At 36.3% G+C, this 13,821-nt stretch overlaps 1 protein-coding gene across 2 annotated transcripts; it reads right to left on the bottom strand.

Moving 5' to 3' along the window:
- Nucleotides 1-4,436: 4,436 nt before the first annotated feature.
- LOC145623291 (notchless protein homolog) lies at nt 4,437-12,909 on the bottom strand. Of its 2 annotated transcripts, none has more exons than XM_081676465.1 (14): nt 12,704-12,909; nt 11,644-11,899; nt 10,657-10,738; nt 10,466-10,555; nt 10,070-10,195; nt 8,858-8,985; nt 7,509-7,708; nt 7,293-7,356; nt 6,746-6,856; nt 6,187-6,324; nt 5,829-5,971; nt 5,690-5,744; nt 5,083-5,139; nt 4,437-4,967 (listed from the first exon to the last, which is right to left on the bottom strand). In XM_081676465.1, exons 2-14 carry the CDS (start codon nt 11,797-11,799, stop codon nt 4,884-4,886), a joined length of 1,434 nt encoding a protein of 477 aa, XP_081532591.1. In that variant the 5' UTR covers nt 11,800-11,899; nt 12,704-12,909; the 3' UTR covers nt 4,437-4,883. The 2 variants fall into 2 exon arrangements, with proteins under 2 accessions (XP_081532591.1, XP_081532592.1); XM_081676466.1 differs by having other exon boundaries at nt 11,644-11,854.
- Nucleotides 12,910-13,821: the final 912 nt, after the last annotated feature.

The raw sequence follows: 13,821 nt of genomic DNA, 5'->3' as shown, positions 1-13,821 counted from the left end.
AAGTCAAATAAGGTACGCTCATTTGCCTCTTTGTGTGGAAAAGGAAGTGTTTTTGGTAGGAGAATGGGCCACAAAATCAAGAGGGTTTGGAAGGAGCTAGATCAGCTTGCAAACACAAGCAGCTGATAATGTCAGTGTGTCGGGTAACCCAAATCCTGGGACAGATGTTGAAACAAGTGATTATAAGCAAATCCAAGAGAGCATCATTGTAGTGAGGGAGAGTGACATAGAGAGTATAGTAAATGCTTTACTTGATACTAGTAATTTAGAGAATGATATATTTGATGTTGCCATTGTTGGGAAGGGAGCAATAGGCAAAACTACCTTAGCTAAGTTAGTATACACTGATAAAATAGTAGTAGATCATTTTGACCTAAGGTTGTGGGTTTGCGTTACACAAGTCTTTGACATCAGGAATATATTATAATCAAAATTGTCGCAGACTACTTAGCATCCACAAAACTAACAATTGATGGCCGTGCTATATCAAAATTGTCACAGACTACTTGAAGATGCAATCACAGAGAAAGTATTCTTTCTAGTCCTAGATGATGTTTGGAACGAAGACCGTGATAAATGGTTGTCTCTTAAAAGTAAATTGACCGTAAGGGCCAGGGGAAGTAAAATTTTGGTCACCACTTGCTTTAAAAGGGCTGCAGATTTGAATACCCGCAACTTTGAGTTGCCTCCTCTATCTGAGCACGATTCTTTCTACTTATTCAGCAGAATTGCATTTGGCCAGCAAAAACCCTCGGAACATCTTATTCAACTAGCCAAAAAGTACCTTCACCACTGTGGAGGTATTCCTTTAGCCGTTGTAGCTTTAGCAAGTGTTCTTCATGCAACGGATGAAGACGAATGGGAAGACTTCTTTGCATCACTTGAAAGAGTTGAGAAATATGAATTCCGAGATAATCATCCCACGTTTAAGATCATAAAGCAAAGATACAGTCATTACCCATCACCATTGAAGGCTTGCTTTTCTTAATTGTCCCTATTTCCCAGAGAGTTTGAATTCAACACACTTGATGTTGTTAGTCTTTGGCAGGCTCAAGGATTCCTTGAGACAGCAGCACCAGACGAAGACCAACAACTAGAGGATTTGGGCGAGAAATATTATTCATTTATGGCTAAACATGCATTTCTTACACATCAACAATGGAATGAAAATGGAAAGCTTGCAACTTTTAAGATGCATCACCTTGCGTATAAGCTGGCACTACAGGCAGCTCAAGGATGGGAGATAATACATGTACCTCTCATTAATGGAGGAGACACAGAACTGGTGCAAAAAAAATCTTGGTGGATAGCCATAAATTAAGAACGTTTTTATGCAGGGATGCTGATATATTGATTGAAATAAGTAAAGTCTTGAAATCGACAATACTCAAGAGCCTTCGGGTGTTGGATTTGCAGGCACATGGCATTTAGTTTCTACCAGATTCCATTGGTAACCTTATTCACTTGAGGTATCTTGATCTATCCGGCAATGATTCTTTAGTGAAGCTGCCCAATTCAGTCGCAAATCTGTACAACTTACAAACACTGTAACTCAGTTTTTGTTATGATCTCAAAGAATTACCTACTAATATGAGAAAGTTGGCCTGCCTCAGGCGCCTTGAGATAGATGGGTGTGAGAAAGTGACTTTTATGCCTACTGGCTTTGAATACCTGACTTCTCTTCGAATACTCTCTCGTTATGTGGTTGGAAGACCTCGTTTTCAGTCTTCCAATGGATTTAAGTCGCTTGGTAACCTCAACCGCTTACAGGGAAAATTGATGATTGAGCTTTCAGAGGATTGGACTGCTGCTGTAAATGATGCCGCAAAATCAAACTTGAGCAGCAAAACCAGGCTTACAGAGCTGGAAATCAAATGGGGACCTGTAAGGCGTACCAGCAAAACTGATTCACATAAGCACCAGACGATGTTAGATGGCCTCCAGCCCCCTCCTAATCTGAAAATGCTGCATATAGAAGGATATAAAGGGCCTGATTTTCCAATGTGGGCAAAAGCCAACACTTTGGCCACAGCACTTCCTGAACTCGTCACTGTCAGCATTGACAGCGGTGGACAATGCAAATCGCTCCCTCCTTTCAGTAGGCTCCCACACCTCAGGCGCCTTACTCTTCGATTTATGGATAATCTGCAATTTTTGAGAACTCTGACAACCAATCATCAGCACCAGAATCTCAATTTTTCCTAGCCCTTGAAGAACTCACACTGCATAGTTTTTATTGCTTGGAAAGATGGTGTGATAATGAAACACTTGTGTCTTCACTATCATTTGATTGTCTCAAGAAACTGAACTTATGGAGTTGCCCAAAGTTGGAATCCATGCCTCTGTTTCCAGTACTTGATCTGCAAAATATCAACAAAAAATTGCTCGAAGTTCCCAATGTGACAACACTACCATCATCATCTAGTTCAAAGGCTACAAATTTAGTCCCACGAGGGCATCCACAAAATCTCCCACTTCTCAAGACACTGCATGTAAAAGGTTGTCCTAGTTTAAAGACCTTAGCCCTTGGGAAAAACTCTAATAAACTAAAAAAATTGGTGGTGGAAAGATTAGATACGTTGAGTTCTTTAGTTGAAGTTTTGAAACAGCTCACTTCTCTTGAAGAGCTAGAAATTTCTAGTTGCAAAAGATCTAGACCTTTCAGGTGGATGCCAAAGTCGCTGTGGTGTGTCATTTGTGTTGTGTGCCATGGGAATCTCTCTCAAGTCTTTGTCGTTTAACTCTAAGGGAACTACCACAGCTAGAGACTCTCCCTGCCGGTCTGGGAATCATCGGGACACTCAAAGCTATATGCATTTTAGCATGTAATAATTTGAGTTTTCTGCCTAAGTGGGTAATGCAAGTTCAGTTCACTTCAACACCTTAGACTTGAGGGCTATTCGATATTGTCAATGCTACCTGAGGAGCTAAAAGGTATTCATTCTCTAGTGAAAGTTGAGTCATAGAATGCCCCAAAGACGTCATAGAATGCCCCAAATTAATGGAACGCTGTAGAAAAGGCGGTGAAGACTGGCACAAGATTAAACATGCACGAGTTCTACGTCACAAGTCCTGGCGTTATGCATTAATGTCTGAAGCAGAATTACCACAGGCATATTGTTGTCTCTTCTCTCAAATCCTCTCCCTCATACCTTTTTGTTGCCTAAACTTACAGTCTTACACTAGTCATTGCATTTCTCAGAAACCCAAAAATCAGGGAAAAAATATTGTTGTTCATTCAGAAGATCCTATTATTCACGTAGATGTTACTGTCATATGGCAACCAAACCGTAACATGTGATAGGTGAGCCTCAAATGTATGATTACACCATTAAATTGCTGTCATTTTAATTTTTTGTCTTTGTGTTATGGCTTATTATATTTGGTAAAAAAAAACAAACAAACAAAAAAAAAAAAAAAAAAAAAAAAAAAATTCATTCTAATTTTACTGCTTATTCTACAACATGCCATTAATTGATTTTAGTTAATATTTTCGTTAGGTATACTTTTTTTTTTTTAGAAAAGCTAAGATTGATTTGTTAAATTATATTTCATACTTGTAATCATAGAGAAACTCATGATATTGCTCAAACACTGTATGCAAATGACCCTATCTTAATGTCAGGTTACCAATATGCTCAGCCCAAATATAGGACTACTAAAGAAATATTTTTCCCTTTTTATTTTTCCAGACATCAAAGTGAAGGTGTCAATCTCAAGTATCAGGCAGATATTCAAATAGCTCGAAAAATGCTGCTCTGAAGCTGAGCACCAAGGCTGGAAACCCCAAGTTTCAAACATCACTGGAAACCCCAAGCTGAGCACTAAGGCTGGAAACCCCAAGTTTCAAGCTGAGCACTAAGCTGGGCACTTTTAATGATTTCTCAACTATATTTTGCATCTATTCGTATTTTCTTCAGCAATTGTCTTGGCAGTAATATCTCAATTCTCATCATAGATTAATACGTGTAGTATATTACTTCGTATGTGTTTAGGCCAGGGGTCTAGGCCTTACTTTAGTACAATTATTATCGGTTTGTTTATTAGTATTTTGCCACTGTATATAGCTGATGCATCAGTTTGTTGGTTTGTTTTTTCTTTTGCTGTAATTTAACCGAACAAATTAATTAGATAAGAGATTAGAGAATAAAGCTGTTTACAGTTACTCTGTAATTATTTTGCTATTATTTGCAGTAGTTGCCAGTTTGCCACATTAATTTCGCCACAAAGGCAGGAAGTATTCCAGATTTTAAACTAGAAGCAAAATACCATGCTACATTGAGGCAGCAAGTAAAATAATCTGCAAAGTTAAGCTCACTAGTCACTGATCTAATACAACGCACCAGTCATGAAACACATGCAAATAGAATGCATTCTGCAGGTATGATTAGAATATGTGCGAAAATTAACATGCTCAAATCATGAGAGATACAGGGGGAAAAAATTATAGCTTTACATCCAAAAATGGTACCAATCTCTCTACTAGTGTACTATAGGCTCTACAGCAGTATTTAGTTCATTTTAAATCACTGGAAATATATTTGCGACATTATATGACTCATAAGCAACTACAAATTTGAAAAAAATATCCTTGTACATGTTCTACCTAGCAAAAACAAAGTATATAAATGGGATAGATTTAATAAGACCTACTTGAAGAAACAGGGAAAAGTTGAAACTACAAAACTAGCATTGTATGAAGAATGTCAAAAGAATAGAGAAGGAGAGAATGCCTGCGATACTTGTGGCAGCAGATCTTGTAACTAATTTTTGCGCATCAAATGCCAAATGCTAGGCAATGATAAAAACATGTTGTCCTGCAATGGTTAACGCCATCAGAATTCTAGCTCTTCAAGCCTGCAGCAAGCTCAACAAGTCTGGATCTAGCCCATCCACAATTTCATTACTCTATCCCTGCCACCAGATGCCACCTTCTCACCATCTGGACTCCAATCCACAGCAAAAACCTGTAAATGTTAAAGAGCAAGGGCAATTTGTTATAAATCAAAATTTATGTCTTCAAAAAGGAGGGGGGGGGGGGGGGGTGGATCCAGGTAAGAAACATTAATTAAAATTTCCAACCTCATCTGCATGGCCTGGAAGGTCTTGTTTCAGCTTCTGCGTTCTGATATCCCATATCTAATTGAGAAGATAGGAAATCAGCAAGAAACTAAATATAATCATATAAAATGCAACTAATCTCACAAGCCACACCAACATTATTATGATTAAAGACTATGTCCAGCAAACAGAAATACACCTCATCTTCATCACACAATTTGGATCTCATAATATGAAGAAACAAGGTGAACCTACAATGTCGTGATATATAGCCAGAATTTAGTTGGCTTTGTGCAAATAAGTTTAATGATATCATCACTTCTTGTTAGAGTTCTAGCTTATGTTAAATGGGAGTCAACTTCTAATCCTGTATGTTGCCTGCACAAGAAAGGCATCATATTTTGTGTTCATCCTTCCTGTTTAGAGGTTATTACATACTACGGAGTCAAAATTCATATATGAGTCAAGGTGATATTGCCAAATACTGAATGAAGCTTTCATGATGAAATGGGGTATCACTAAATATCAAGTTTCCCAAGGCTACAAGAGAAAAGGTGGATTAAACCCCTCCACATTTGGTATGATAACTTGTTGAAGTGGAAGTTGGATAGTTGTTACTTGTACTAACCTTTAGCGTGGAGTCCTTGCTACCGCTCAATAGGAGTCTGCTATCTGCAGACCAACTGCAATGGAACATAAAATATCAGATCAACAACAGCATATCCACCATATTTTGAAAATTTTAGGAGTATAGGAAAAATTTAGACCTTATTTGATAAACAGGCCCAACATGACCCCGAAAAACAGCAACAAATTTCCCCGTAACACCATTCCACAACTTAACGGATTTATCAAATGAAGCACTTGCCACCCATTGCCCATCAGGAGAAAAGTAAACATGATTCACAAGCTGAGTGAAACAACAAATGAAAATCTTAGATGGCAAGGTAAGATTTTCCAGCCAACAAGTGACAATAATATTGTAGCCAATGAAGAAATGTGGAAAAGGAGATACAACATTGAAAATCAAATATGAGTAAACCCAGTAAGAGCTGGAACACTAAATTTGAGGCCAAACTACATAAGCTTTCTAAAAAATTAGAGGAAAAAAAATCTCACTCTCACCTGTTGATGACCTGTCATTCGAGCTTTTGGGTGCTTGCTTACAGAAGGTTCCCATAGAAACATGGTGAAATCATCAGAACCTGAAACCAGTCTCTCTGGAGCATCACCTCTCATTTTGTTGTATCTAGCCAAAGCAACCTTGGTTCAAACATGGAATGATAGATCAGAAACCAACTAAACTGAACTATAACACACACACACACACACACACACAATATATATATATATATATATTGCATATGAAACAGGCTCTTAGCTATGCAGTCCAGAAATATCTGAGAGCTTCTTAGTTCCTTAGAAGACCAAATATAGCAAATTAATTCAACTTTCTGTCTCAGATGACAACTCTTACTAAAGGCCATACATTCCATTTATCAGAACAATTATTTGAAAAAGTGAGCTAATTACATAACTAAACGAAGAAGAAAGTGGAATAGCATCTATGAAAAGACTTGCCCACTCTTAGAAAAATAATCACTTGCATGTACAATATAGATGACTCACAACTATAGACTCTAACTTCTGGAGCTGCAAGCATAGAGATTGAAATCTATATTACCTCTTTCATTTCCTCTGGGGAAGAACACTTCTTTCCTGTGTGATCAAAAGCTCCAGTCCGAAGGACATACTCGGTACTGAGTGCCAGAGAATTGACCCAATGTCCATGGCCCTAACATCAAGGTTATAGTACATTAAACAATGCAATGAAGAAATCAGGTCCAGGTAAAGAGAAGATAGCTACACATCAAACAATACTGGTGACAATCAAGGGTTAAGGAATAATGTGAGGGAATCCACTAATGGCGAAGAATCCACAGTGCCTTAAGTGACCTGCAAACTCAATACCAGAGATAACCTCTCTACAACAGCACCAGAAATGCAGTTCGTAGCTAACTGATGTCACACACAAAGTACATCATCAATTGCAGAAAAAAAAAACAGAGAAGTCATGAACACCACAGATCTACGGCAAAATTTAATCACAACCAATAATATTATTTAAAAAAAAAAAAAAAAAACAAACAAACAAAACAAAACAAAAAGAATTGCATTCAACACACTGCAGGGTGACTCGAAGAATCGTTAGATAAAGTTGTCTAATATACCTTCAACTCACGAATTAACTTCCCTTGTTTAGTTTCCCAAACTTTTATGGTACAATCCTGAGAGCTGTTTCAGGTTAAAAAAAAAACACATATATGAGCAACCAGCACAATTGAGAGCTCTGGCTAGCATTACTAATAATTAAAATGATCAACAGACTAGTCAAAACTACAAAGGAAATCAATAGATGTTTACAATCATGTACTTCGAGTACTTACCCAGTATAGATGAAACCATCTCCACCCCACTTTACACATGTTACAGCCAGTGTATGCCCACTCAGGCACAGGACAATTTTACTAAGTGTTACATCCCATACACGTGCATCACCATCTTTGCTAGAACTTACAAACCGGCGACATGGAGATTGAAGGTGTACTGGTTCCCAAGATATACCAGTAATCCATTTTTTGTGCCCCTGACATGAAGTTCAAGAAACTTATCAGTGAAGAGTTATGAAGAAAGCTCAGAATTTTAAAATTTGACACCTCAGCTTGGCTTTCTCCAATATTGTCCCCCCCCCCCCCGGGAGAAAAAGAGGTTATTGTAGGTTAGAGGACCCTTTCATAATCTAATATATATATAATTGAGCCCTTTGCATATTTTCAGACCTTAGCGCTCCAATCTCGAGGGAAAGACAGACAATTACATGACTAGAATATTCTACTAGTCAGACTACTTGCTATGCTATGACGTTACTACTTACATAAAAGTAACTATATACAAACTTGAGACTTGAAATAACACATGAATCTCAAGCAAAGTATAGTTAATAGCATGCAAAGAAAAATATAGCATGGCCCCTATTTGGCTATCTGTTTCAAGGATCTAAACTAGCACGTCTACATGTCAATAGGAGCGAGAACATTCACATGCTACCAACAACTTTCTATTTCTTAAGCTAGAGGTGGTGTTGTCAAAATTACTTCCTACATTTACAAACAATCAATTAATTTTAATAGCATGTAAATATTTACAAGGTCAAAATAAGCCATCTCTAGTAAGGAAAAATCTTTTGTACAGTTACTGCCTGGCTGAGTTGATAAAAATAAACCAGGAAAAGTTTTTCATAGACAGTAATCATAGGTCATGATGACAAATGATATTTCTCTTGTCAGACTTGTAGATTAGAAGCTACCAATTGTTAATATTCAATCCTTAAACTGTACATAGAAAGAAACATAGCTAAGGGAAACCATGATAATGGAACAATCAATCAATCAATCAATCAATCAATCAAAGCCTTAATCCCAAAAGTGGGGTCGGCTAACATGAACCAAATTTGATTATTCCGTGTAGTCATCAACATAAATCTTTCTCCTCCATCCCTTACGATCCAAAACTTCATCCTCACGTAAATCCATGCACTTCATATCCTTCCTCACTCCTTCCAACCAAGTCATCTTAAAAAGTAAAAACCTAAGTTCTGCTTAAAGCTCATAATTCGTCAGCCATGAGTTGCCAATGTGGCATTGGACCCCTTTATAGTTCTTCAACAAATGCACAAAGCTAGCAACTTAATCTTTTGATATATCTTCGTATATTTATTTTTGCACAAAAAGTATACCGTAAGTGGGCTTCCTGATGGTTTTCCTGTCTGAGGATTCCAACACTGAAGCTCTCCTGCCTTGCTACCACTGACTAGATATTTACCATCAGGGGACCATGCTATGCAGAGTACCCAATTTTTGTGTCCTAAACAAGAAAGAACCAAAGGAACTTAAGAAAAACTAGTAAACAAAGTCATGAGCAAATAGGAGTATCAAACAGATGAAAGACATGCAAGCACACAAAACCATTATTAAGTCATGCAAGCAGTACTTATTAGCACGGTCATAAACCTTTCTCCCCAAGTTTCCATAAATTTAAGGAAATTTGCTAATTACTACCGCAAGTTAATACTACTTTGTAAATTACTACCGCAAATTAAAAAAGTTGTGAATTACTACCGCAAAAAATTTTAAGATGTTGCGATTACTACCAAACTCCTATTAAACCCAACTATGACGTCATTATATCACTTTAACCCATGGTTTAAGCCCTTAACCATGACGTCATTATATCCCTAATCCATTTTCTTTTTTTTTTTTTTGGGGGGGGGGGGGGGGGGGGGGCTGGTTAAAGCCCTTAACCATGGTCAAACACGGGTTAAAGGGATATAATGACGTCATAGTTGAGTTTAATGGAGGTTTGGTAGTAATCGCAACATCTTAAAAAAAATTTCAGTAGTAATTCACAACTTTTTTAATTTGCGGTAGTAATTTACAAAGTGGTATTAACTTGCGGTAGTAATTGGCAAATTATCCTAAATTTAATGTAAAATCTTTACTACTTATTTATCCTGCTAAAACATCTCCATAGGATGAACTGAAAGACACAATACCATTAAGTTACAGAGTCCCAATTCACTGAGCTTGAAATCTTGAATAGTCAAGACTTATCCTCATTAACGATCTTTTCTTCCGGTAACTTGAAATCTTGAATAGTCAAGACTTATACTCATATATCCTACGTAAACATCTCCGTAGAATGAATCAACTACAAATAGCCCATATAAATAATCCAAGTGCCATTAAAATGTTATAAAAAACAGAAGAACAGAGATCACATCGAGACAACCCCCCAATTTACTCTTGTGAATCATAAAACTTGGATTAAAAAGGAGATCGATGACATGCGGAGAGTGAAACAGAAGGGTACAGTAAGAATGAAGTTTCTAATGCAGCTCTCAGGTCCCTACATGCATTTCCAAAAGCTCCAGTTAATCTAAGAACCAAACCTGTACAAGTGAACATTGGTGTTTGAGTAGCTATGTCCCACAGTCTAACAGTAGTGTCACCCGATCCACTGGCTAACTGTTGGCCATCAGGACTAAATGCGACTGAAAGCACAGATTCAGTATGACCTGCAGCACAAGATCAGGATAGCAATAATCAATACCAACTAAAACAGATCACTAGAATATGAGACAGTAAGCCAGTATTATCAGCACATAGTTATTTATTTAACCACAACAAGACAAACATCAAATGGTAGCTTCTCGCCTTCTCCCTAGTAAATTGGCTTAGCCCTTGATTTTCTTTTCCCCTTTATCATTCTTCGTGCTAGAATTCACAATGATTTAGAACATATTTAATATCTGAATGGCTTACTCATACACAAATAAAAGAATTACCAGCTATTGTAGCAGAACAACGATTAACAGGACGGATGCGGAAAATTGCTTGAGGCTGATAAACTATTTGAACAACCTTCTCCACAGATACTGCATACACACCATATATTAATAGCCTTAGGAAGAAATCAAGATATAACACCATTAATATGGCAAGAAAACACACTAGTAATACAATTGATAAAGCCAACCTTTATTTTTCTGTAAATAGTTTCCCAGTTCAACAAGCAGCTCATGATCTGATATATAGAACGCATATGGTAGTTTATCTTCCTGAAAAAACAAAAGAATAAGATCACTGTCTCCACTGATGTTTAATAGACAGCTTATGTGGAATGCACTTCAAGATTTATGATTATCTACAGTACAAATTCCATTGTTATACCCAGCAGACGGAGGATTAAAAAATTGAATAAAGTAACCATCATTTGATGTTAGCACGTTTTGAACTTTGCTTATAGAGAATTGGCAAGCCTGTATGATTTAAGCTTCTCTAAGAAAGCTCTAGATTTGAACGTCAATACAATTAAACCCCACATGCATAGACCAACCTAAGAATCTGAAATTTCTGAGTATCTAAATACGAACACTAAAGCACCCACCCAGAAGGGTAAAGCATTCTTGTAATCTTATAATCCAACCTAAAGCAATACTGATTTAAATGAATATGAAATCACTTTAAATGTGAGTACCTATGTTTTCATACTAAAGAAGCTAATTATCCACCACTCATAAATACTGAATATTTCCCAATTAATTACCTTCAAATTCAGTGATCAGCTGTAATAGAAACATGAATTCATGCAACTACAATTCACACAAATCACTTCCAGCTTCAAAATAGAGTCAACCTTCCCATCCCTTCTCTCTCCTCTCCTCCCAAACAAACATACATAAATTGATACTTCCTCAATATCCCAACTCGCCCCGGTTACCGGTGTTAAATTATTTTGATTAATTTGTCGTAATAAATAGAGGAAAACCGTTGAAATTAACCACAATTCATGAATCAGCTAGTTACACAAAACCCATAACACTAAATTTGATAAAAAGCAAGGAAAAGCATAATTATGTCATCACAGTTGCAAAATTTAACCAATAAAAATTACCCAAAAAATGTAAAATTATTGGGAAATTCTGAAATAAACAAAAAAAGAATGTTAATGAGAAAAGGTTACATTGTTGAGAAGGGTATTGACGATTTGTTGAAGTTCTTTAGGACCAGCATTTTGAGGAAGATACATGGCAGTTCCAAGAGGATTGCCTTCTGGGTCTGCCAACTGACACATCACACTGTTCCCATTATCCATCTCTTTATCTCCTTCAACCTCCATTGTTATGGCAGATTAATAATTATCAGAGGAATTTTCCAAAATTTGGAGCTTGCAGCTGTGGCGGATCCAGGATTTGGAGACAGGGGTAGCGCAACGTATACTAAGTTAAAAAATGAGCCAAGACAAATTAATTAATACAAAATCAAATTTAAAAAGTACATAGAATGTATGTTATTACATTACAACACAAGTACTTAAAAAAATTTACAAATGTTCACGACATCAATTTACAATTGCATCAAGACTTACATTCAAGAACAAATCTTTCTCCAAATAAGTAACTATAGTGTCATTTAACAAACCATCTCCCATGCTATTTGGTGGATTTTGATGAAACAAAGGGTGAAAGGGGAATTTTCATAATTTGGTGGGTTTTGATGGTTGGAAGGATGATTATCAGGTGGTTCTCTTTGTGTTCTTTTTGAAAAAAAACTGGAAATACTTCTTTCTTGGGATCTCTTCATTGAATTAGATTTCTGGAATTTGTAGCATTATTATGTTTTATCAGAACATATACCATTATTATCATATTTGCAAGTTCAATCATCATTACAACTTCAATTGAATTAGAAAAAAAAAAAAAAAAAAAAAATAGAACTTCAAAAAAGGCAGTAAGCAATTTGCACATATAATTCATCAACATAACAATTAACAAATTCAATTCATAAAATCATAAATCAGCAAGTTAAATTCATCAACAATTCAACACAGCAAATTTGGTCAATTCAATTATTACATAAACAGCTAAACACCAACATTATACTTCATTACTTGAATAGTTCAATTAAATTAATCAATTCAATTATTCAATATTTCATTTCATAATTTCATACTCAAATTCTAACCAACAAAAAACAGAACCTTATTGAAACATTAAAACAAAAAAGAAAGGAAAGAAGGGAACCTTAATTGGAGCCTTGGAGGAGTTGGAGGCCGAGAACAGTGAGCATCCCCTGAACACCGTCACTCCGTCAGGTCGCCGAGAAGAACTTGTGTCGTGACTCGGTGACTGAGCACTGACCAGGGAACTTGAGGAGTAGAGAGCTTCAGAAGAGGAACTTCAAGTCTTCAACAAAACAACTTGAGGAGTAGAGAACTTGCAGGGTTTTGGGATTATTAGGGTTTATCAACCAACTTGAGGAAATAAGAGGGGCAGTCGGATTTTATACTTTTACTCTGTTTTTTTTTTTTTTTTTTTGACAACCAACCGTATTTATTTTGTACGGAGTATTTGTCTTCAAATACAGTACGGAGTACTTTTGATAAGCTTGAGCAACTTTGAGGAAATAAGCTTGCAAAGCTTAGTAGTACATTTTATTTTACTGCTCTGTACAGCCGTACTTAATACCGAGTCTTGAAACCGAGCTTATGTGGACGATATTGTGAGAAATAGTTTTTAAATTAATGTATATTAGAAATTAGTTTATGTTTCTACATTATTTAGGAGAATCGCTCGACAATTGAACAAGTTTCGAGGATAAAAAATATATTTCTACTTCACGCACTTCCATCGACCACCACCATCCCCTATTGACACGACCCCTATTGTTACATTCTATTGGCAGCCACCATGCCATCCGATCCATCCATCACTACTCAACCATAAGGAAAAATGTTTATAATTAAATCTACCACAAAGTCCACAAGTCTACAAGTAGACACTACTCATATTTACTATCAACGATTTTGAGTCACATTACAAGTACATTTCTACATTGTAATATTTGATTTTGTTAGAATTGTTCCATTATTAAATTCAAAATAATTATTTTAAAAAACAAGTATATATAATTAAATTAAATAAAAAGTTATTAAAAAAATAAGTATGGACTACTTATTACAAAAGTATGTATCAAAGCGAATCTAACGAAATCTAATATCAATTTTTTCGATTAAAAAACTTGTACTGCATTTAGGGCTTGTTCTGTTCCGTTGAAATTCAATTCAGTTCAGTTCAGTTCAGTTCAGCTCAGCTCAGTTCAGCTCAGTTCAGTTCAGTTCAGCTCAGTTCAGTTCAGTTCA

Source organism: Chenopodium album, chromosome 3, assembly GCF_948465745.1.
Source record: "Chenopodium album chromosome 3, dcCheAlbu1.1, whole genome shotgun sequence".
NCBI classification, from domain to species: Eukaryota; Viridiplantae; Streptophyta; class Magnoliopsida; order Caryophyllales; family Amaranthaceae; genus Chenopodium; species Chenopodium album.
The sequence above is the reverse complement of the archived record's forward strand: the minus strand, read 5'-3'. Positions and strand labels throughout refer to the sequence as shown.